Source organism: Pelecanus crispus, chromosome 16, assembly GCF_030463565.1.
Source record: "Pelecanus crispus isolate bPelCri1 chromosome 16, bPelCri1.pri, whole genome shotgun sequence".
NCBI classification, from domain to species: Eukaryota; Metazoa; Chordata; class Aves; order Pelecaniformes; family Pelecanidae; genus Pelecanus; species Pelecanus crispus.
The window spans coordinates 4,280,246-4,304,211 of record NC_134658.1 but is presented as its reverse complement, the minus strand read 5'-3'; the positions used below and the strand labels follow the sequence as shown (position 1 = coordinate 4,304,211).

General features: G+C 63.5%; 1 protein-coding gene across 1 annotated transcript in view; it reads left to right on the top strand.

Moving 5' to 3' along the window:
- The first annotated feature begins 6,935 nt into the window (after positions 1-6,935).
- The window catches only part of PTPRU (protein tyrosine phosphatase receptor type U), a 74,514-nt gene continuing 57,483 nt past the window's right edge, over positions 6,936-23,966 (top strand). The window contains exon 1 of the mRNA XM_075722195.1: positions 6,936-7,008. Within this exon, the coding sequence (XP_075578310.1) occupies positions 6,936-7,008 (73 nt within the window). The remainder of the gene's footprint in view (positions 7,009-23,966) is intronic.

The window sequence follows — 23,966 nt, the reverse complement described above, 5'->3', positions numbered from 1 at the left end:
ATCCATTCCATGCATGCATACATCCCACACATGCATCCCCTCCATGCATGCATACATCCCACCCATGCATCCCCTCCATGCATGCATACATCCCATCCATGCATCCCCTCCATGCATGCATACATCCCACCCATGCATCCATTCCATGCATGTATATATCCCCTCCATGCATCCCCTCCACACATGCATACATCCCACACATGCATCCCGCCCATGCATGCATACATCCCACCCATGCATCCCCTCCATGCATGCATACATCCCACCCATGCATCCATTCCATGCATGCATACATCCCACCCACGCATCCCCTCCATGCATGCATACATCCCACACATGCATCCATTCCATGCATGCATACATCCCACCCATGCATCCCCTCCATGCATGCATACATCCCACCCATGCATCCCGCCCATGCATGCATACATCCCACCCATGCATCCATTCCATGCATGCATACATCCCACCCACGCATCCCCTCCATGCATGCATACATCCCACCCACGCATCCCCTCCATGCATGCATACATCCCACCCATGCATCCCGCCCATGCATGCATACATCCCACCCATGCATCCATTCCATGCATGCATACATCCCACCCACGCATCCCCTCCATGCATGCATACATCCCACCCACGCATCCCCTCCATGCATGCATACATCCCACCCATGCATCCCGCCCATGCATGCATACATCCCACCCATGCATCCCCTCCATGCATGCATACATCCCACCCATGCATCCCGCCCATGCATGCATACATCCCACCCATGCATCCCCTCCATGCACGCACACGTTCCACGCGCGCACCCGTCCCCTCCGTGCATCCCCTCCGGCCACCCCGGGGGGCTCCTCCGAGCCCCTTCCCGCAGGGAAGGAGCCCCCGGGAGCTGGCGGCCGCCCGCGCCGCCCTGCCCTGGGCCAGCGCCAGCCCTTCGCGGGAACAAGGCGCCTTTGTGGAGCCCGCGTCTCCCTCCGGCTCTTCGTGCAAAAATCGGGCCGCGTCCCCATGATGGGCGGCGGGGCCAGGGTGCGTTCATGGTCCTCGTTAAACAGCACGGATGTATTCCCCAATTAAGCCCAGAGCTCACCCGAGGAGGTTGCGGTTGGGATTTTTCCCCTCGTGACTCGCCGGCGGGTGGTTTGGGCTGTGGGGTGACGGAGCAGGATGGTGACCCGCCGGGGAACTGGGGACAGTGTGGTTGCAACGTGCTGGCTGCAAAAAAAAAAAAAACCCAACCCTTCCCGTTTCGGTTTGCAAAGCAATTGGTTTAGAAACACAATTTTGGGGTTTAAAAGGCCGTGGGAAGCGCGGTGCATCGCTCGAACAGGCTTGTGCGGCTTAAAAGCTCCGTGTTTCCAGGTTGGTTCCCCCAAAATCCTGGAAATATCCTGCTTCTGCTTGGCTTCGGCTGCATTCCCCCCGGCAAACTGAGATGTTTCGGTTCAGCTGCTGGAAAACAACCCCAAACCCCAACATATTCCTCCCCAGCCGTCCCCAGCCGTCCCCAGCCTGTGCCTCGGGTGCTGCGTGACCCAGGCTCTCTTCCCGGCAGGATTTTGGGGGGTTTTCCCTTCGATGCTTGAAAAAGCACCAGCTCCCCCATCCCGACCTCTTAGGGAAACGGGAGAGCGATGGCCAGATCCTGCGACATCCCCGGGGACCGGGGGGGACCCCGCACCGTGCCAGCCCGCTCCTGCCTTCGCTGCCGTGCATCCCAGCGGCCGAGCTCCTTTACCGGGCATTATTTTAACGGGCGTTTGATGTTGCCGGGAGAGGATTTGTCGGGATCGCTCCGTGCTCGGCGTGGGGCAACGCGCTGCCGGTGCCGGCCGGGGATGGGGCCGCATCCGCACCGGGCTCGGGGCTGGCGTGGTTTGGTGTCGTCGCCCTCCGCCATCACCCCAAAATGCGCTGTCCCGGCTGGGGGACACGCGTGGTGCCGATGGCGGGGGTGTGACGCGTCCGCTCTGTCCCCGCAGCCCTGGGGACAGACGCTTCCCTGCGAGTAAGTGCCACCGCAGTGCTCACCTGGCTGGGAGGCTTGCTGGGAGCAACTGGGGGGAACTGGGAATGGAGGGAACACCTTGCACGCCCCTATGGCACAGGGAGGGGTGACGCTGGGGACACTGCGGGGGGGTGTTTGGGGCTGGCAGCGCTGGGGTGACCCCAGCCCTGCCGAGCCCCCGCCCCGGGGAGCTGCTGCCGCCCACGAGGAGGGGGCAGGGAGGGGGCTGTGCGGTGTCCCTGGGTCAGTGCAGTGTCCCCAGGGCTGTGCGGTGTCCCCAGGTCAGCGCAGTGTCCCCAGGTCAGTGCAGTGTCCCCAGGGCTGTGCAGTGTCCCTGGGTCAGTGCAGTGTCCCCAGGTCAGTGCAGTGTCCCCAGGGCTGTGTGGTGTCCCCAGGCCAGTGCGGTGTCCCCAGGTCAGTGCAGTGTCCCCAGGGCTGTGCAGTGTCCCCAGGCCAGTGCAGTGTCCCCGGGTCAGTGCAGTGTCCCCAGGTCAGTGCGGTGTCCCCGGGTCAGCGCAGTGTCCCCGGGTCAGCGCAGTGTCCCCAGGTCCGTGCAGTGTCCCCAGGCCAGCGCGGTGTCCCCAGGTCTGTGCAGTGTCCCCAGGTCCGTGCAGTGTCCCCAGGCCAGCGCGGTGTCCCCGGGTCAGTGCAGTGTCCCCAGGTCCGTGCAGTGTCCCCAGGCCAGCGCAGTGTCCCCAGGTCCGTGCAGTGTCCCCAGGTCCGTGCAGTGTCCCCAGGCCAGCGCGGTGTCCCCGGGTCAGTGCAGTGTCCCCAGGTCCGTGCAGTGTCCCCAGGCCAGCGCAGTGTCCCCAGGTCCGTGCAGTGTCCCCAGGCCAGCGCGGTGTCCCCGGGTCAGTGCAGTGTCCCCAGGTCCGTGCAGTGTCCCCAGGCCAGCGCAGTGTCCCCAGGTCCGTGCAGTGTCCCCAGGCCAGCGCGGTGTCCCCGGGGCTGTCTCAGAGCCCCCGCTGCCAGCAGATCCCTTTGCTCCGACCGCAGCAGCGCCGGGGCTCTGGTAGGGGACGCGACGCTCGTGGAGCCCTGGGGACGGGTCCACGCTCCCGGGCTGGCCCAAAGGCAGACAGCACCCATCACCCCTGCAACCCCCGCCCGCAGCCTTTCTCCCCTCCTCCTCCTCCCTGCACGGACGAAGGCCCTGCGAAACAGCCTGTGTTATTTTTAGCTCTGATTTAGCTGGTGCATCCCGGGTTTTCCGCGTGCAGTAAATTAAGCGATCCTCCCGTCCTGGGGAGCGCCTGCCGTGATTTACTCGGCAAAAAGCTCTTCAGCTCCCCGGAAAAATTCATCTTTGAAATGAAGTTGCAACGATGCGGCTGGCGCTGGGATGAAAACGGCGGCAGCGACGGCCTTTCTTCATCGACGCCGGCGCTACTGAGGTCCCCAGTCCTCCCTGCGTGGTTTGGGGTAAAAAGTCCCAATATTTTGCGGTATCGTTCCCTTCACCTTCCAAGTTTTCATCTGCCCAAGCAGTTTCCCAGTCCGGAGTCGCAGCCGGGGCTGGTGACCCAAGCACGGATCACGCCAGAAAGCTGGTGCAAAGCTCCCCCCTCCCCTCCTCCCCCAAACCTTTGGAAAAACATTTTCCTCCAGAAATAGGGCTGGAGAGGATGTCGGCGAACAAGGTGCCTTTCATCCCCGCTGGCACCGCTGGCGGGGACGCCCGGGGCTGCCAGCGCTTTGTGCCTCCTGCCGCGCCTGCGCCCCGCAGCCCCGGCCGGGAAAGGGCCGGAGATTTTCCTCCTTTTCCACCCGTTTGGGTTTTTCTGCCTTCTGCTTGCTCCGAGTTATGTCCCGCACCTCTCTCCACCCGTCACCCCCTTCCCACCGGCTTTGCTGGCTGTCACTGGGGTCCCCTGTGCCGCTGCCACCCCCATACAGCCTTGCCCAGGTTTCCGTGTCATCGTCCCGCGGGAGAAACCACCATGTCCCTGTCCCTTGAGGATGTCCAGCCGGACACGGCGGCTCGCGGTAGAGGACCGGGGGGCTTCGGACCCCCTGGGGTGGGCAGGAGCCCCCGTCCCCAAGGAGCAACAGGGCCTTCGTCCCCAGCACCCGGCCCACTGGGACCGCGCTCTGCCCCGGCTCTGCGCAGCCTCGGGCGCAGCCCGTGGGTGCTGGGGGCTGGAGACCCCCGCGAGGGGCTGGGGGCACCCGAGGGGCTGGGGGCACCCGCCCTGGGGTGGGTGTTGCCCCCACTTTGCCGGCTCTGTCAGGTGCAGGAGCCCCGCTCAGGGTGCTGCTGCGCCCACCCCACCTGCAGCTCCCGCCGCCACCCACCCCGGCAGCCCCCCCCAGCTGCCCCCCAGCACCCGCTCTGCTGCTGGGCACCCCCCAGGTCCCCTCCAGCTTGGTGGGGACCCCCCAGCTGTCACCCCTGGGGACACCCCCTCCGTGGCTGGGGACCCTTCTGCAGCCAGGGCCCCCCCCCCTGCAACCAGGGACCCCCCCAAAGCCTTGCACCTCCTTGCAACCAGGGAGTCCTCCCTGCACCCAGCGACCCCCCGCCTCCCTCCCACAACGGGGGACCCCCTGCAGCCATGCACCCCCCTGCAGTAGGGGACCCCTCTGCAATCGGGGCCCCCCGTGCAGCTGTGCATGCCCCTGAAAACGGGGACCCCCCTGAACTGGAGAGGTGCCTGCAGCCATGCACCCCTGTGCAACTGGGGACCCCTCTGCAACTAGGGACCCCCTGCAGCCGTGCACCCCTGTGCAACCGGGGACCCCTCTGCAACTGGGGACCCTCCTGCAGCTGGGGACCCCTCTGCAACCGGGGACCCCCTGCAGCCGTGCAACCCCGTGCAACCGGGAACCCCTCTGCAACCGGGAACCCCCATGCAACTGGGGACCCCCTGGAGCTGTGCACCCCTGTGCAACTGTGCAGCCCTGTGCAACCGGGGACCCCTCTGCAACCGGGGACCCCCTGCAGCTGTGCACCCCCGTGCAGCCACGCACCCCTCTGCAACCGGGGACCCCTCTGCAACCGGGGACCCCCTGCAGCTGTGCACCCCCGTGCAGCCACGCACCCCTGTGCAACTGGGGACCCCTCTGCAACCGGGGACCCCCTGCAGCTGTGCACCCCCGTGCAGCTGTGCACCCCCGTGCAACCGGGGACCCCTCTGCAACTGAGGACCCTCCTGCAGACGAGGACCCCTCTGCAACCGGGGACCCCCTGCAGCTGTGCACCCCTGTGCAGCTGTGCACCCCTGTGCAACCGGGGACCCCTCTGCAACTGAGGACCCTCCTGCAGACGAGGACCCCTCTGCAACCGGGGACCCCTCTGCAACTGGGGACCCCCTGTGCGGCCGTGCACCCCTGTGCAACCGGGGACCCCTCTGCAACTGAGGACCCTCCTGCAGCTGGGGACCCCTCTGCAACCGGGGACCCCCTGCAGCCGTGCAACCCCGTGCAACCGGGAACCCCTCTGCAACCGGGAACCCCCATGCAACTGGGGACCCCCTGGAGCTGTGCACCCCTGTGCAACTGTGCAGCCCTGTGCAACCGGGGACCCCTCTGCAACCGGGGACCCCCTGCAGCTGTGCACCCCCGTGCAGCCACGCACCCCTCTGCAACCGGGGACCCCTCTGCAACCGGGGACCCCCTGCAGCTGTGCACCCCCGTGCAGCCACGCACCCCTGTGCAACTGGGGACCCCTCTGTAACCGGGGACCCCCTGCAGCTGTGCACCCCCGTGCAGCTGTGCACCCCCGTGCAACCGGGGACCCCTCTGCAACTGAGGACCCTCCTGCAGACGAGGACCCCTCTGCAACCGGGGACCCCCTGCAGCTGTGCACCCCCGTGCAGCTGTGCACCCCCGTGCAACCGGGGACCCCTCTGCAACTGAGGACCCTCCTGCAGACGAGGACCCCTCTGCAACCGGGGACCCCTCTGCAACTGGGGACCCCCTGTGCGGCCGTGCACCCCTGTGCAACCGGGGACCCCTCTGCAACTGGGGACCCTCCTGCAGCTGGGGACCCCTCTGCAACCGGGGACCCCCTGCAGCCGTGCAACCCCGTGCAACCGGGAACCCCTCTGCAACCGGGAACCCCCATGCAACTGGGGACCCCCTGGAGCTGTGCACCCCTGTGCAACTGTGCAGCCCTGTGCAACCGGGGACCCCTCTGCAACCGGGGACCCCCTGCAGCTGTGCACCCCCGTGCAGCCACGCACCCCCGTGCAACCGGGGACCCCTCTGCAACTGAGGACCCTCCTGCAGACGAGGACCCCTCTGCAACTGGGGACCCCTCTGCAACTGGGGACCCCCTGTGCGGCCGTGCACCCCTGTGCAACCGGGGACCCCCATGCAGCCGTGCACCCCCGTGCAGCCGTGCACCCCTGTGCAACCGGGGACGCCCCCGCAACCAGGGACAGCCCTGCAGCCGTGCACCCCCGTGCAACCGGGGACCCTCCTGCAGCCGTGCACCCCTGTGCAACCGGGGACCCCTCTGCAACCGGGGACCCCCGTGCAACCGGGGACCCTCCTGCAGCCGTGCACCCCCCGCAGCCGTGCACTCCCGTGCAGCCGTGCACCCCCCTGCCAGCGGGTGCCCCCCGCAGCCGCGCACCCCCTCGCAACGCCCCCGTTCAACCGGCGCCAACCCCGCCGCCGCTCCCCCCCGCCCCCCCCCCCCCCAAATCCCCGCCGCGGGCGGGAGGCGGGGGCGGGGCTCGGGCTGCGTGTGCGCGCGGCGGCCGGCAGGGGGCGCCCCCGGCCTGCCCGCCGTGGCGGCGGCGGGGCCCGCGCGGCGCTGACGTCAGGGCGGAGCGAGCCGCCGCCGCGCGGCCGCCGCTATTTGAGGCGCGGGGCGGGCGCGCGTGCCCCGCCGCCCCGGAACCGCGGGCCCGCAGGCGGCGGCGGCGGCCCCGGCCCCCCCCGCTCCGGCCCGGCCCGGCCCGGCCGCACCATGCGAAGCGCCCGGGCGCTGCTGCTCGCCCTCGCCCTGCGGGTCTGCGCGCTGGACACCGAGGCGCCCGCCGGTAGGAGCGGAGCGGAGCGGAGCGGGGGCTGTGTTGGGGGGCGGGGGGGTGTCCGCGCTCGGGGGGGGGGGGCTCCTGCGGCCGCGCTGCGGCGAGGCGGGGGCTCCGCCGCCCCCCGGGGCACGGCTGCTGCCGGCCGGGGCTGAGCCCGCCCCGAGCCCGGCGGCCTCCGCCCGGTACCGGGGCCACCCCCGGCCCCGCTCCCCCCCACCCCCCGCTGCACCCCGCGGAGGGGGCCCCGCCGGGCTTCGGGCGGGCACGGCGCACGGGGAGCCCGGCCGGGCCGGGGGGTGCAGCCCCGGGCGTTCGTTTGCAAACCCCGGGGGGTCCCGGGGGGCGCGGGGGGGGTCTGGGGAGCCTTGGGGAGGAGCAGGTGGCGGCCGCGGCCGCTCTCCGGTTGCAGCCTCCCCGCCTCCCTCTCACGGGGGTAGCATTAGAGTTTTACCAAAAGCGCGACCGCTTGTTGAAAATTTATTTTTCCGGTTTTTTTTTTTTTTTTCCCCGTCCCTGGAGCCCCCCGGCGCCGGGAAGGGGCTGGCCTGAGCCTGCGGGCAGGGCTGGGGGGGCTGGCGGCAGCGGTGCGGTGCGGGGGGGCACAGGGCGCTCCCGACCCCCTGGGGAGGCAGCAGCGGGGCTTGGGTGCTGTGGGGCGGGTGAATTTGGGGCTGACGAGGCGCTGCTGGGGCTGAGAGTGCTTTTCGCAGGGGAAACTGAGGCACGGGGGAGAAGGGAGCGGTGCCTGGCTGCGAGGGGACCCCAGCGCTGCAGCCTCCAGCTCTTGGGTGACGCTCTGTGCATTAAGGTGTATTTTTGCCTCGTTCTTTAATTTTTTTTACCTTCAAAACGAAGTGACTCACCTGCATGCAGTCCCCATGCTGGTGCATTGGGGATTTTTTGGGTAGCGGCCTCTCTCCAAAAATTAAAAATAGTGACAGCTATCAGCAGTAAGCAGAATAAGGCTGACCTGGGCGGAGGGGGGAGATAGGAAGCAGCTGAGGGTCTCCACAGCTCACCCGAGGTGGAGGAGATGGGGAGGGAATGGGCTTGTATTTTCACCGGGGCAGCTGGAAGCGGGGCGAGCGGTGTGCTGGGGTGGGGGGAGACGCCGCTCTGTGCGGGGAGCAGCCCCGTGCTTCAGGGCAGAGCAAGGAGGCAACAGGGAAACTGAGGCACGCAGCTGGTGAGGCGCTCCGAGTCCTCTGCCAGAGGAAGGGGCTTCTGCACCCCCCAGGTGCCAGAGGTGGGGGGGGTCTTGCACTGTGCTGCTCCCCAGACCCGAGGTGTGTGTCTGGCTCCGGCCATCGCAGCTGAGCCGCAGCAGCCTGCGAGGGGCCGGAGGGACGGCGGCGGGGACCCGGCGCTGGTGGCAGCGGGGCTGGGGGGGCTTTGCGGGGAGGTTCCCCCTCCAGAGCAAGCCCTTTCCCCCTCTGTGGGCTTCCTTCCTTGCAAGACGGCATTTGCAGAAGGCAGGATCGAGCCCGCTCCTGGTGTAAATCAGGAGCGCGTTTACCCAGCGTTTCTCCTGGTCGATGCAAGCAGGCTCAGCTCCGCGGTGGAGCCCGAGCGGCTGGGTTTGGCTGGAGGCGAGGGGTTTGCTTCCCACTCCCCGGGTCTACCGCCCTCGCTGCCGGCTGCTTTTTACGTGAATCCTCGCGTTTGCTCCCGCCGATGCGGCTTGGCCAGCTGCGGGGACGTCACCCCGCTTGTCCCCGTGGGGCTTGGGGCTGCATGGCAGGCAGGGCTGGTAAAAAATATTTAAGCTGGCTGCATGTGCTCGGGGGTTAGAGGAGAGCCCGAAGCCAGGCACGGGGAGCACCAGCTGCTTGGCTCTGGGGGGATTTGGAGGACAAGTGGTTTTCTTGCTGCTCCTTTGTGAAGAAGGGGGGTAGCGCGATCCCTTCCACAAGTGGGGAAACTGAGGCATGGCGTGCCTGTGACCGGCTGACCTCGATGAGCAAATGGCTGAGCTGGGAGAGAAGCTCCCCGCCGGCTCGGGATGCTCTTTGCTCCTTCCCGGAGCATGCAAACTTTTGCAATTCATTAGGATTTCAGAGCGACTGAGCTGTCGGTGTGCGAGTTGAGCTTTTTGGGGGCGGGGGGCGCAGGGTGGTGTCGAAAGGCGCTTGCTGAACCTCCAAACCCACTGGTCCCTTGTGCTCTCCTGGCGTCCGCTGGCTGTGACGGGGACCTGGGAGTTGCCAGCGGGGTGATTTGCCGGCCCCACCTTTCCTCTCCAGGCTCTTTGCAATCAAACATGGAGCCTTTCCCCTTGCTAAAAGCCTCTGGCTGGGAGCAGGCTGGCTCGCTGGGCCACGGGGTAGCGGCTTTGGCAGGCTCAGCTCTTTCCTCCTCCTTTTGCCTTTCCCTGCGAGGAAAGGGTGCAGCTTCCCTCCCCTGTATTGCACCCGTGCACCCTGAAACTTTAGCAGTAACTTGCTCTCCAGGTGTACCCCAGCCTGCGTCCCTCCCGGGCTGCTTTTCCGACAGCGCTGGCAGCGGGGACGTGCGCTGGGGACACGCGCCTGCAGCCGCTGGCGCTGCGTGGCACTCCTGCCGTAATTATGCGGAAGCTGTTTGCACTTGGGTTTGACTGCGTTAGCAGCAATTAAGCAAATAAAATATTTGGGTTTGGAGCTTCCACTTAGGAGGCTGGTGCCGCCGGGGAGCCCCGGGCTGGGGTTGGTGGCATCTCTGGTGGCACTAGGGCTGGTGTGGGGGGTGGCTGCTGGTTGTGTCGGATGAGCCCCTTGCTGGGGGCCACCCGAGGGTCCTGGGGCCACCCGAGGGTCCTGGGGCCACCCGGGACAGCCCTGGCAGGAGGCAGCCCGGGCGAGTCCGACCCCGCGGTGGCTGCGTTGTCTCAGCCGAGTGCATGGGAACCGCTGAGCAGACGCTGTCCCCAGGGCTGGGATTGGGGTCGGGGAGCGGAACAAATCCGCCCGGCGTCCCCCCGCCCTGGCCGTTAACGGCAGCATCTTCATCAGCCGGGGTCACGGGGGGGATGCTCGGAGAAGCGGGGGGAGAGGGACGCTGCGTCCGCGCAGCCCAGCGCAGGGGCTGCGGGGGTGTCGGGAGCGGGGGGTGCCGCGGGTGCTGCAGGGACGCGCGCCGCTGGCAGCCCCCTGCACCAGCCCCGGGGCGCTGGGGATGGGGTCAGGGTTTCGTGCTCTCCGGGTGCTCGGGTGCCTGATCCTGCTCTCCCCAGCGCTTTGCCCAGTGTTTATTTCCCTCCACCTGGCTGGCGATGGGCTCTCCCATGCCAGGGCATTATTTTTTTTTCTCCCCACCGTGCCTTCACCAAGCATGTAAAATGTGCAAGAGTGTTACTTTCCTTGTCAGCTTGCTTCAGGCTTGGGTTTTTTTCCCCCCTGCCTGTTCTGCCATGCTGGGGAAGAGTCTCTTTCCCTTGCTTGCTCCTACCTGTGTGTTTTTAATGCCCTGGGAGTGCCGCGGTCTTTCCCAGGGCCCCCAGACAGTGCAAACACCCCCCCTCCCCGGCTCCTGTGTCGGGATGCTCTGGAAAATCCTACTCATGCTGAGGTACCCAAGTGTGCTCAGGGCGGAGGTTTCCTGTTCCCAAGCCCTTGGCTCTCCAGCATCCCCTCTCCGTGCACTGGAGCATGGTGGACCTTTGCTGTCGGTGGGGGCGAAGCAGAATTTAGGGATGCTCCGAGCGATGCTGATGCTCCTGGCAGGACCTGTCCCCCGGCTCTGTATCCCGCAGCTCTGCGGTGCAGGGTGGCAATGCCTGTTTCTGCCTCCCCCCCCCCCCCCCGCCAGACTTGCAGTTATATTTGCATCATTTTTGCCCTCTTCTCCTCGCTCCAAAACTGTTTCATGTTTTCGTCCGGTTGCTTGGACCTGCCCTGGCCTCGGGAACAGGGATCCTGGTGAGTCACCTCCTGGCCCGCACTGCACATTTTTCCCATTGTTATCCAAACTAAGACAATCCAGCCCCATTCCAGCTTCCCTGGGAGCTTGCCTGTAGCAAAGCCGGCAGGATCAGAGCCCCTGGGGAGCGAAGATGCCTCCTGGAAGACAAAGGCAGATGCTTGCTGGTGGCTTTGACCCCTGCCCTGGCAGTGACAACCGCCCTGCCGCCTGCTGATGTTGGTTTTCCCCCTGACTGCCCCCAGGATGGAGCTTTTCCATTGCATGCAACCCGCGCCCCGTCCTCTCTCTGCAGAGAGCCCTGAGCACCCAGAGCACCCCATGAAAATCCTCTCCCGGCTGCAGGGATTTGCCGCTTTGCTCTGGGCAGTTGTGCAAGGGTTAAGCACGAGGGGCTGGCGAGGCAGAGGCAGGTAAATCCCTGCTGCGTGCTCAGAGCTGGGAGGTAGCACAGGCTCCGGAGAGCCTTATCGACACAGCCCTGCCATCTGCCTGCTTAAACCTCCATAAATAAGCTTTTTAATAATCTATTATTAACATGCACTATAATTGTCTTATTAGACATGTCTGGGAACCTTTAGTTACTGCGTGATTAAATGTCAAGATTCCCGAACCTCCTCTTCTCCCCAGTGGTGGCTTCGGATTTGTTTTGCAGCTTTCCTTGGATCCCGCTCTCCTGCTCCAGGTCTGGAGACCCCCTCCCTCTTGCACTTGGGGAAGCTGAGGCTTTCCCCTCCGGACAAGGAGGATTCCCAGCAATTAGTCCCCCGGAGCTAATTGCCTTCTCGTTGGCAGCCTTGAAATAAATAAGTCCTGGAGATGGAGCTTTTGCTTTCTGCTGCAGGTGGCCTGGCAGAAGCTGCTGCTGACTGGGATGGGCGTGGGTGGGTGACGGGGCGCGGGAGGTGGGGGTGCCAGCCTGCGGCACCCTGGCCTTCCCCGGCTGGAGGGGGTCCTGGGGGCGCGGGACCTGCTCTTCCTTGCCAGGTGAAGGGCATCGCCGGCGAGGAAGAGGAGGGCTGAGGAGCTGGCGGGCGCTGGAGGGACTTCCCTGGGTGTTCCCCGAGCCGTTTTCTTTCCTGGCCCTGGGAGCGGCTGCTTCTACACCCTCTGCCTGCGTCAAAAGCCAAAGTCCAGCTCCGCTCCGGCTGCTGGAGAGCAAAGGCAGAGCCGCTGCCTGCGGGAGCAGCCCCGTCCCCCCGAGCTGCTGCTGGCACCGGGGGGCTCGCACCTGGGCTGTCTCTTTGAGCTGTGGTTTGGTTTTTGGGTGTTTTGGTTTTTAAACCAGGACTGTTGTTCCTGCGTGCTGGGCAGTCCTTAGCTGCAGCTCATCCCCTGGCTGCTTTCGTGCTCCTCTGGGTCCTGCCCGGGCTGTCGCAGCCCGGGTTTGTGGCACCCGCCTGTGCCTGGGTGCTGGGGGGGACACACGGATGTCCTGGGGCAGCCCATGGGTTTCCTGCAGATTTAAGGAGCTCAGGCTTTGCACCCCAATTTCTCCCACCCGGAGAGTGAATCCCAGTGTGGATTGTGGCAGCGGCATGCTCTGTGAGCCAGGATGGGGCAGTCCCCATCTTCTCTCCCTGCGCACCTCTGCCAGACCCCAAATCTGGGTGCTGGTGCTCTGCTTGCTGCAGGAGCTGGAGGGCAAAGCTGCCCCTGCTCCCCCCTCGCTGTGGGGCTGCAGGGGGGTGTGGGGGCTGTTCCTGGGGGGTGGCTGCCCACTGGGGTGCCCGGGCGGCCGCTCACTCTGAAGTGCAGGCAGGGCTGCAGTGGGAGCGCGGGGAGGGCGATGCTCCTGCGGTTTGGGGTTCAGCGGGGCTGTGGGGTCCCGGTGCGTGACCCTGCTGTGCCCGGCGGACTCGCAGCTGGAAGGAGCCTCCCAGCTGTGTGTGGCCAGAAAGTGGTTCCTGCCCTTTGCCCCCTCAAGTGCTCCAGATGTTGGGGAAAGGTGGGGTGGGTGTGCCCTTTGCCCCCTCAAGTGCTCCAGATGTTGGGGAAAGGGGAGCTGGGCAGGGCAGGGTGGGTGCTCGCATCCCTCCCGCACCCTGCTCTGCCCTGCAGCATCTTGCGCTGGGTCCGGTGGCCCCAGTTCGGGGGGGGGGGGGGGACACAGGGGCTGATTTTGGGCAGCCCTGTTGCTGAAGGGGGAGCAGGGACACTGTGTCTGCTGTGCCCCAGTGCACCCCACTGCCTGGGCACCCCCCGCCTGCTCCCCCCGGGGTGGGCTCTGACTGCGGGTGAGCCCCCAGCCCAGGCAGGGGTGCGGCAGGGCGCCGAGCATTGCACCCTCGCTGCAGCTGGGGGGTGTAAATGTGTTGCAGCCAGAGCAACTCTCTCAAAATTTTATTTTTTTGTCATGCGCTATTTTTTGTTGGTTTTCTTTTTGTTTAGCTTGAAAAAGATCAGAGAATCGCCCGTAAGAGGGCAGTTGTGCTGGTGCAGACCTCCCCGGCTCCCTGCGGCTGTGGCCCTCCTTGGCTCTGCGGGGCTGGCGAGGGTCCATCCCTCCCTGCTCCGGCGCGGTGCTGGGTGCTGGGCTCTGCCCCAGTGCAGCACCCACCGGGTGCTGGGGAGCCCTGCAGAAGCCAGTGACCTGCTTTGACTTGGCGGACCCCCCCCGCCGTGCGGATCAGACCTTTCTCAACATCGTTAACTTAATCAGGGTTGTGTCTGGGGTTCAGCGGGCGGCTGGCTCGACGCTCTGAGCTCGCCCAGGACAGGGCGAGGGGACGGGGATGCCGCTGACCTGATGCGTCTTAACGAGGCCGCCGTCCCCGCGGCTGCGCCGGGTGCCTGCAGACGTGGCCGCGCGTGGAGACGAGCCGTGGCAGCCCCTGGGCTTCGTGCAGGAGACCTTCAGCCTAATTAGCCCGATTAGCCCAGCCGAGAAGCAAGCGCTGCTCTGGTCCAGCGTGCTTCGCCCCGCCGTCGGACCAGCAGCCGGGCGTCACCGAGGGGAGGGCGTCACTGGGAGGCGAGCGGTGGCCGGTCTGCGAGAGGAGGCGGAACGCTTGCTGCAGCCCGGCTGCTCCCCCGGCGCGGGGGGCTCGGCTTTGGGGCGCTGCCCGGGGGTCTTCTCGCTGTCTGCTGGGAGGTGGTGGGAATGGCTTTTTCTCCCGTGGGCAGAAAAGGGGATGGAGCATCGCGGCTGCTTGCTTATGGAGGTGAAGGGGTGGATTATGGACAAACTTCACTTCCTTGCTTGGATGGATTTGGAGGAGGCGTCTGTGGAGCTGCTCTGGTTTTGGGGGTGCTCTGCAGGGCTCCTTGGGGTGCAGCCCCCTCCCTGTCCTGTGTTGCATGGCCCCAGTGCCTCGGTTCCCCCCGAATCTTGAGCCGTGATGACGGAGAGTTCAACAGCAGGGATTTTGAAAGCTGTCGGCAAATCCAGGCGGATCCACCCGAGGGCGGTGACTCCTCCGAAGCCCCTTCCCGCTGCTGGCAGCCTACCCGTGGGGCAGGGGCCTACCCGTGGGGCAGGGGCCTACCCGTGGGGCAGGGGCCTACCCGTGGGGCAGGGGCCCGCCGTGGGGCAGGGGCCCGCCGTGGGGCAGGGGCCCGCCGTGGGGCAGGGCAGCCCGCGCACCCCCGTGCGCCAGGCCCCGGCCCATGCAGCGCTCCCGCCCTGGGCCGGCGCATCCTGCCCGTCAGCGGAGGCGCGTTAAGGCCCCGTGGAACGAGCGCAATGAATGCTCTTCGCGTAATCCCTGGGTGCTGCAACTTGGCTGACTGAATTAGGGGAGGTGGGTGATCCCTGGTCACCCCCCCGGGCACCGCAGAGTCCCCGCTGGGACATCTGGTTCTCTGGACATCTGGCACCCGATGGAGGTGGGTGCCGGAGCTTTCCAGCATGTTTTTGGGGAAGGAGCCAGCCCGGGGGTGACCTTTGAAGCCCCCCACCGGTGCCGGGGCAGGCTCTGGCCTCTCCCCATGGGGATGCCATGGGGCGTTGGCCGATGCCCAGCCGGGTCTTTTCCCAAGGACTCTCCCTGTGCTGCTTATTTTTTTACTGTATTTTCAGCTGTCTGCTGAGTGATAACATCCCATTGATTTTTCTGCAGTCAGCAATCGGCTTGCTTTCCTTTGATTATAACAGTATCAAACTAAAGCAGTGCATCTCTGCGCTGGGCTATTTCTCTTTTTATTAGCTGAACTTTTTATTTAGTAAATCACCTAGGCTCCTGTCTGGGGAGCTGCTGCTCACCATGCCCGGCTCTGAACGGCGTTTCTCTGTGCAGGGGGCCGTCTCCTGCCTTTCTTTCCAAGCTGTCCTCCTCGGCTGGGTTCGGTGGCTGCAGCCAGTCGGGGATGGGAGCCGGGACTTGGCCGGGGCAGGATGCGTGCGGGGAGAGGGTGCAAGGTGCTCCCAGGGGGTTCCAAGTTGCTGCGTGCACTTTCAGCACCGCTGCAAGGTCTCTTCTCTGACCACCCGTGCGCTCCACCAAATTTTTCAGTTATTGCTGCGTAATTAGTGTAATCCCAGAGTTTTTAGTGCGTGAGCAGTGCATATGCTGGTGTGGGCTGAGGATGCTGCCGGTCAGCGCCCCGTGGGGACGGGGGCAGCTCGGGGACGCGGCAGCGGGGCAGGGTGAGAGCACAGTGCCTGGGGTGCAAACGGGGCCGTGCCCAGGTTTGGGGGGAGTCGTGGGACACCCCGTCATGGCTGGCTGTGGGATGGGGGGGTGGGAGATGCTCGTGCTGGGATGGGGGGGAGGCAGCAGTTGCATCCTGGTCTGCAGGAGGAAGAAAAAAAAAAATGAAGAAGGAAATACCAGGAATGAGGCTTTGGGTGTCTGGAATGGTGGCAGCAGCGGGGTTAGAGTGGGGTCTTGTGTGACGAGAGCTGCTGTGGTGGGGGTGATTTTGGGGGTGCTGCAGGCCAGCCCCCTGCCCAGCGTTGCTTGCAGCAGTTTTCCTTTCCCCGGAGCCGGATGGAGGGTCCTGAGCCTTCCTGTGGGAGGACGTGGTGCGGGCAGGTGCTGCATCCCAGGGTCTTGCTGAAAATCCAGCCCTGGGGGTTCTCTAGGCTTGCGACAGAGGGGCAGGTACTAAAAGCAATAAATGAGCTCCTGAGGAAAGGCATCCGCAGGCTCCTGCGACTCTGGATTTACGACGTGCTGTCCCAAAGCGCCAGCTGCTTCTGTCCCTGATGTCTGCACGGGTGCCTGCGCCCGGGAGACCGGAGGAAAGGATCTGCCTGGTTAAAAGAGGTTTTAACCTCTGGGAGCACTGGGTGGCACTGGGATGCTGGTGGAGACCCCCAGATGAGTTTGCTGGAGCTGCTGGTTTTCACCCCAGCCTCAGGGATGGACGGATGGATGGATGGACGGATGGATGGATGGATGCCCAAGCCAGCACTGGCCAGGGCTGGCTGAGCCCACCTCTGGGACTGGTAAAAGCACAGCTGCTGGTGGGATTTTTGGGCTCGATTAGCTGCACCCCTACCTTTGCCCGGCCGACGGGAGCCTGTCTCAGCCCGGCACGCTCCCCAGAGCCGCGACACAGACTCCCTGGGCACGGAGCGCGTTTTTATTCCCCCCCACAGTGGCCGTAAGCTCCCAGCAGATCCTGTCTGTTCGCCCCATTTAATAGCACGGGGTTTAGCTCAGCCCGCGGTGATGGATTTGCCCACGTCAGCCGCATCGCCACCTTTAAACCTCGCTGTCAGTCTTCCCACGTTGCTTTTCCCAGCTCTCCCGGTGCAACGGGAAGAGGAGGAGGACGTCGACCTGGATTTTGCATTGCACTGCGATGCGCCCCTCCTCTGCCCCGACCTTCCTCCCCGCTCCTTTTCCTCCCGCTCTTCTTTCTCCTGCGGGCTGGGGAGCGGATGCCGGGGACCGTGCAGCCCCGTCGCCGGCCGGTTTTGCCGCGTGAGGGCTCTTTGGCAGCGCAGGCGGCTCCGCTCCTGCCTCTGTCTCGAAAAGCTGTAAATAACCCGGCTGAGCTGCCTGCACAAGGCCCCGCCGGCGCTGGCGAGCGCTCCGTCGCGGGAGGATCAGCCCGCCGGCGTGCTTCGCTCCCGCGTCCGTCGCCGCGGAGAGGTGGTACCCGGCGGGCGAGATGCTGCGCGTGCGTATGGGGAGACCGAGGGTTTCCCCCAGCTTTATCCCCTGCAAAATGGGCTCTGTTTGGAAAACTTGGTCTTCCCAGTGATTTCTGGAGCTGGTGTCGGAGCCGCCCGGGGCTGCGGCGATGCTGCGGCCGCATCCTGGGGGACGGTGCCGGCTGCTGCTGGTGTGCTGGGGCTTTGCCAAATCGCCTGCGTGCCTCAGTTTCCCTATTTGCAGCAGAGGCATTGGCCATTTATCCTGTGTGAGGAACCGGATCCCTCGGTGCAGTGAAAGAGCATCTTTCCCGCGTGGGCTGAGGGGCTGATAGTCCGGGGCCGTGCGACTTTGTGCAGCCTCCAGCGCCGTCCCTGCTCCTGGGAACTGGTGAAAAATGCTTTCCCTGCCTGAGCTCACGCCGAGGGAGCGTCTCTGCCCTCGGGGGTTCCCCGAAAGCAGTGTGCCACCCCTGGGGCTCACGGCACTCATCTCATGCGGGGCGGAAAGCCTTCCGCAGGGCCATGGGCGCCTGATGGTAGTAAAGGAGCCAGGGGCAGAAATGAGCTTTTCCCCTCCTTTTTTTTCCTATTTATTTTCATCATCTTCCCCCTGCCACCACCCCTCTTTTACCCCCTGCCCCATGTGCCCGGTGGCTCTGTAGCCGGGCGGCTGTAATTGCACAGGAGGCCATCAGTAATGGCAGGATGGAGCTTTCCAAAGGCCTGCCTTGCTTTTCTTCCTACCGAGTCGAGGAGGCAGCCCTGGCCATCTTAATTAAGTGACGGTTCATTACTAAAGCGCTTGTGTTGCGGGTTAGCGGCCTCCTGGCTGGCGAGCTCGCGGGTGTTGCCGTGCAGCAGGACCTCTCCCGACCTGGGTATAAATAATGGAGAAACGGTGCTGGTCCCTGCCCCGGCGGCAGCGCTGGCCGGATGCGGGCGCTGCGCGGGGCCCGCGCTCGGCTGGGGTGTTAAACACGCGTGCCTGCTCCGGCGGTGGGGCCGAAACCTCCTGGCTTGCGGTCATCGCAGCATCACCGGCGCGGTCATCGCAGCATCACCGGCGCGGTCATCGCAGCATCACCGGCGCGGTCATCGCAGCATCGGTCCCGGCAGTGCTGATCCCCTGGGAGCTGCTCTGGGGGGTGGGCGGGGAGGGGAGCTGCATTCTGCAGCTGGATGTGCCCCAAGGAAGGACTCCGACTGGCGAGATTAATTATTCCCCCTTTGCTTTTAAATGCATCTTCATGCTAAGGTGATGCACGGCGCACCTGGTCCTCGCCCAAGCGCAAGCCGGCCCGGTGGCATTGCAAACCCTTCAGAGTTGTTTTTTCCCGGTTATATTTGCTCTCCCCACGCTTGGGGATGCCTGTAACGAACCCGCATCTCCCAATTCCCCCCGTCCCCATGCCTGGGGTCCCTCAGAGGCTCCTGGGTCCGGAGCAGGGGCTGGGCGCTCGCCGCGGGAGGTTTAACACCTCCATGGGGACTTGCAGGTAAAAACTATAAAGAGTCTACCAGGCAAAAAAAAAAAAAAAAGGAGATTTATGTCTTTTGTAGTTGCTGGTAGACGGATATTGTTCTCCTAGTCCTGCGCTTTCCAAACACTGAGGTTATCAGGCATAAGTGACTTATTATGCAAATCCTCCGTCTTAATATCTGGCTGCTCTCTCCCTGGAATTGCATTGGCTAAACCCCATGCGTTATTGGAGCTGCTAATGTTTACACATTAGGTTCTTTGGCTAATATACAAGGCTTCAAGTTGCAAATTGATGTTTCTTACAGCTGAGCAAATTATTTTTCTATTAAATGCAATATTTAAAATGATTTGGAGAAGCAAAACAAACTACTGGCGAGAATTTTAATGGAGCTGCTTTCCATATTCTTCTAATCAGCTTTTATCGGGGCCAGGAAATTGGTAATATTTTTTTTTTAAACATTTCTATTTCGCAGAAGTGGGGAGCAGAGAGGAGCAGGGAGGGCGTTTGTCGCAATCTCTGGTGTGTGTAATGCACAGAAACATCTGCAGGTGCCCGCTGTGCTCGTGCCCAGGCCCTCCGAGCGTGCCAGGCGCCGCTGAGGGGGCATTGGGCTCCCTTTGCCTGGGCTGGGAGAGGATTCCCCGCTGCTGAGGCCGAAACCCCGGGGTGTCTGGGCTTGGCTGGGGCTGGCTGCGTTGCCCATGGGGTGCTCTGCGGCGGGGGTCTCCGTCGGTGCGGGATGCCGGGATGCTGCGGCGCAGGGCCCGCTCTGTGTCTTGGTTCTCGTGCTGAGCCGGATTCCTTGGTGCCCGCATCCCCCGAGCGCGTCCCGGACCCCCGTGGAGCATCCCCCCCCCAGGAGGCTGAGCCCCCGCAGAGAAATGGGGTTTCCGATCCCTTATCCATTAAAACCCTTGACCGGGAGCCTGCGGTATGGCACGTACGAGATCTCGCTGGGTAAGAAGGCTATATAATTTTAGAGGAATTGCGTATGTGTTCCCTGTCCCCCGTGTCTGCTGGCAGCCGGAGGAAAGCGGCTCCCGGCGTTTCCTTCCCGGGGCACGTTCCCGTAGGAGCGTGCCAAGGAAATCGCCTTTAAATAGCAGCCGGGATCTGGGTGGTGGGAGGCTGGCTCGGCTCCGCGGCGTGCCGGGGGAGGGATGGCATCCCGCCGGCATCCGCTGGAGCGGGGTCCTGCGTCCCAGCGAACCCTGGCTCCTTGGGCTTTCCGCCGTCCCCGGGGGACGGTGCTGGCTGCTGCTGGTGTGCTGGGGCTTTGCCGAATCGCCTGCGTGCCTCAGTTTCCCTATTTGCAGCAGAGGCATTGGCCATTTATCCTGTGTGAGGAACCGGATCCCTCGGTGCAGTGAAAGAGCATCTTTCCCGTGTGGGCTGAGGGGCTGATAGTCCGGGGCCGTGCGACTTTGTGCAGCCTCCAGCGCCGTCCCTGCTCCTGGGAACTGGTGAAAAATGCTGATTTGGGAGCGGCGCAGCCCCGCTGTGTTTGGGGTGCTGGGGGGTCGTAGCCCCGTGTCGCTGCGCGGGGCGCTTGCGTGCGCTCGGCAGCCGGGGCGATGCATGGCGTGTCCTGCGGGTACCCCAGTCCTGATTTCCTGCGGATGATCACCCGGGACGGGCGGGCTGCAGGAAAAGGTCAGCGATGAAAAATGAAACCGGACTGCCAAAAGTCACCTGTGTTACCTTTCCCAGCTGGTGCCTGCGCTGTGTGGTCCCCGGGGGCTTGTGCCCTGGAGATGCCGCACCCCAGAGACGGCTGCGGGGCTAATCCAGCCCTGGCTAAGCCCGGATGGGGAAAAGCCGGGCTTTTCCCCACGGATTGGCTTGGCTTTGTCCTGGGCCGGGAGTCCTGGGCGCCTGCCCTGAATTTCACAGCTCTGGGGTGCCCATGCTTGCTAAAGTTTGGGTATAAACCCCCCCCCTTTTTTTTTTTTTTTTTTTTTTAAATAAAGCCTTTTCACTTTTAGCGAAGTTATTCGTGTAGCATCCCCATCCGCTGGCGCCCAGAAGGGTCTGGGCGGCGGCGTTACCCCCGCGGGAGCGCGCGACGCCCGTCGCGATCCCATCGCGGATGGTGCCGGGCTGCCCTTCGGCGGGGACTGTTTCAAAGCCGCTTGCTAAAAAAGAGAGAAGCGTGTGGAGCGTGTCCCGCGGCGCAGGAGGTTAAACAGAAAAGCTTTAGGTGCGTAATTAACGTTGAAGCGAGAGGAGCGTAGACTCGGCGGGTGAGAGAGCGCCGGGCGGGCTGCTGGGCAGGCGGCCACGTTCCTCGGCGGCCGCGGAGATTTAATTAGATGCCGTCCATTAGACTTGGTTGTTTGGTCTTTCTTTTCCTCCGTCTTTGCAAGTGCTTCGTTCCTCCGCTCCCGCTCCCTGGCTTCCCCCCGCGCCGTCGGCAGGGAGGGGGATGCTGGGCGGCAGCGGTACCCAGGGGATGCTGGGCGGCACTGGTGCCCGTCTCCCTGGTGCATCCCTGAAGCCACTTTGGTTTTCTTTCTTTTTTTAAAAAAAAGAAAGCCCATCTGGTGCTTAACCCCTGTGTTAATACTTGCCCCTCTGCTCCCTTCTGCTTGGGCACGCTGCGGTGCCGCAGTGGTACCCAGGGGATGCTGAGCAGCACTGGTACCCGTCTCCCTGGCAAACCCCTCAAACCACCTATTTTTTTTTTTTATTTTTTTTTAAATTTTGGTTCATCTGGTGTTTAACCACCGCGTTACACTCGCCCCTCTCCTCCCCTCCGCCTGGGCACGCCGGGGTGCTGCGGGGGCTCCGTGCGGGCTGCCCCGCGGGGCGTTTCACGGGGCGCGTCTCGTCCTTGGCACGGGCGCCTGCCGGGCGTTGGGGCAGGCTCGGGGTTTGGGGGGGGGGGTTTGGGTGACTTTGGGGTGCTCAGGCGTCCTCTCGGACGCGTCGCGCCCCCGGGGAGCAGACCGTCGCGCCCCCGGCGGTATTTTTAGCCTCACATCGCGCCTCCCACGCTCGCTGCCTTCATCCCCCCGCCCGCAGCTGCTGTTGCCTGGCCTCGAGCCAGCGCAGGGCTGGGAACTGGGGGCCCCTCGTTTCTGCCTGCTGATTTTTGGGGAGCGTCTGGACCCACAGACCACGTCCTGCTGCCGTTAGCCCTTAGGAGGGGCATAACCGTCCCTGTTGCTGCAGCCGGGTGTTTCGGGTTGCAGTCTGCCTGCCCTCCTTGCACACACGTTGATGAAACCCGAATTTTTTTGAAAGCCGCTCTGGGTTTGCCCTCTCTGACTCGCTACGGCTGGTGGGGGACCCGCAGCCACCCCCTGTGGAGCTGGGGTGTTGGCATTTAATTGCTCAGATGTTAATTTTTATGCCCCTATCAGTCTCGTGATGGGGAGGGAGAAGGGGCTGGAGGTCGAGCTTCTCCCCAGCCCTGCCCTTGGACGGGCAGAGATGGTGCCAGAAGCATCCCGTAGCTCATGGAAACCAAGGCTCTGCAAAACCCTTTCTATTTTTTTCCCCGTGCATGCAAATCATAGACAAATTTGTTGGCGAGATGGAGCGGCCGGTCGAGCCGCCTTCGTTTCGTGCCGTGGCTGGGGGGGAAGGCTTGCGCCGGGAAAAGCCGTAGCAATAAACCTGTCCGAGGAGGGAGACGGATCGGCTTGGCCAGCTGCGCCTCTGCCAGCGCAAATTCTGCTCCGTGTAATTGCGTTTTAAGCGTCTGGAGCCTGGGCATTGGCTCAGGTGGCCGAGGAGCCGGCCTTGGGGTGAGGGAGCCGTGGGGAAACTGAGGCACGGGGCCAGCGGGTGCCAGCGGCTGCGCTGGGGACGGCGGCGGATGCGGGTGCGGAGATCCGGCCCGGGGGGGGAGGAGGAGGAGGAGGAGGAGGTTACGTCTCGCCTGACGTTGTTAGCGGCTGGGAATAGTTTATTGGGGGTGAAGGAAACGCTTTTCCCTGCGAAATGAGGCTCTGCCAGCCTGAAACGCTGTCTGTCTCTGCTCTGCTTTCTCAGACCAAAAAAAACCCCCACAACACTAAGAACAAATTTCTCCCTCCCAGAATATCTCATTTCAGCAGATCTTGGAAAGAAACACTTGGGCTTTTTTTTTTTTTTTTTTTTTAAAAAAAAAAAAAAATCTCTTGGCACTTAGTTTCCGACACTGTTTTATTTTGAAAAAATTTTTTCTTTCTTTCCTTCCTGGAAAATTTTGACAGATTTGTGCTTTTTCTCCCATTAGAAAGCGCAGCCAAGTTTCAGACTCTTTAAAATCCGGCGTGTCTCGTGGCGAGAGCCGAAGGAGCCGAGGACTGGGGTCTGCGGTGCGGGGGCACATCCGCGCGTGGGCTGAGCAGACGCTCCATTTCGGGAAGGATTTAAGAAAGCTGTGAGGTCTCGATGCCTCCAGGCATATGAATAGGAGAGAATTTGCTTTTAGTTTTTTTTTTTTTTTTTTTAAAAGAAGTTTCTTGTGGTTCTGGGAGGAAAAATAAACCTTGGTGATGGAGCTGGAGTGCACCCTGGTGCTTTAAAAAATAAGTGTAAAGGGAGGGGAAAAAAAGCCTTAAATCTGTTTTTTATATGCGAAGGTGTCAGGAATCCTAATTTTCTGGGCATCTTACGGGCTTTTTTTCCAGTGTTTGGCCTTGTGTTTGCACAAGCAACGCGTCTGAGCATCCTCTGGCACGGGGAAGCGCAACCCATGCCGGCAGCGAGGCCATTAACTGGCAAATCCCCGGGTGGCGAGGGGAATTACTGATGTAATTTGGGGATAAAATAGGAAAAAAAACCAGAAGGAATAATCCCCAGGCCAGGCTCTGCTTTCATGCTGGCCCATTAGGGGATATTTGCCTTTGTTCGTTCTGCTTGCTCAGGGCTTTCTTAACGTGCGTACCCTCGTCAGCCCAGGGGCTGGTATTAATTAGCGCCGGTGCCCTGGTCCGCAAATAATCTGTGGGTTTAACTGAACAGTAGGTCAGTGTTAACGAGCCTGCCCGGGGCGGCCCCGTGGGCAAAGCCGGCACCAGCGCTCGGGGGCCGGGATGCGGGATGCGGGGCGGGATGGGGGGCGCGATGCGGGATGGGATGCGGGGCTGGATGCGGGATGCGGGGCGCGATGTGGGATGGGATGCGGGGCTGGATGCGGGATGGGGGGCGCGATGCGGGATGGGATGCGGGGCTGAATGCGGGGCGCGATGTGGGATGGGATGCGGGGCTGGATGCGGGATGGGGGGCGCGATGCGGGATGCGGGGCTGGATGCGGGATGCGGGGCGCGATGTGGGATGGGATGCGGGGCTGGATGCGGGATGTGGGGCGCGATGCGGGATGGGATGCGGGGCTGAATGCGGGGCGCGATGTGGGATGCGGGGCTGGCCAGCGTCTCGGCGTGCTGCCTCCGCGTCACCTCGGTACCCGTGGGGACAAGCGGCCTCTTAGCATTTATTCCGATTCTCTGTGCTCCGCCGAGCACCTTGCAGAGGAGGGAGGTGGTGCGGGGCTTTCGGCTTAGGGTAAAAAACAACCCCAAAGCCCCAAAAAATAAAGGCGGCGG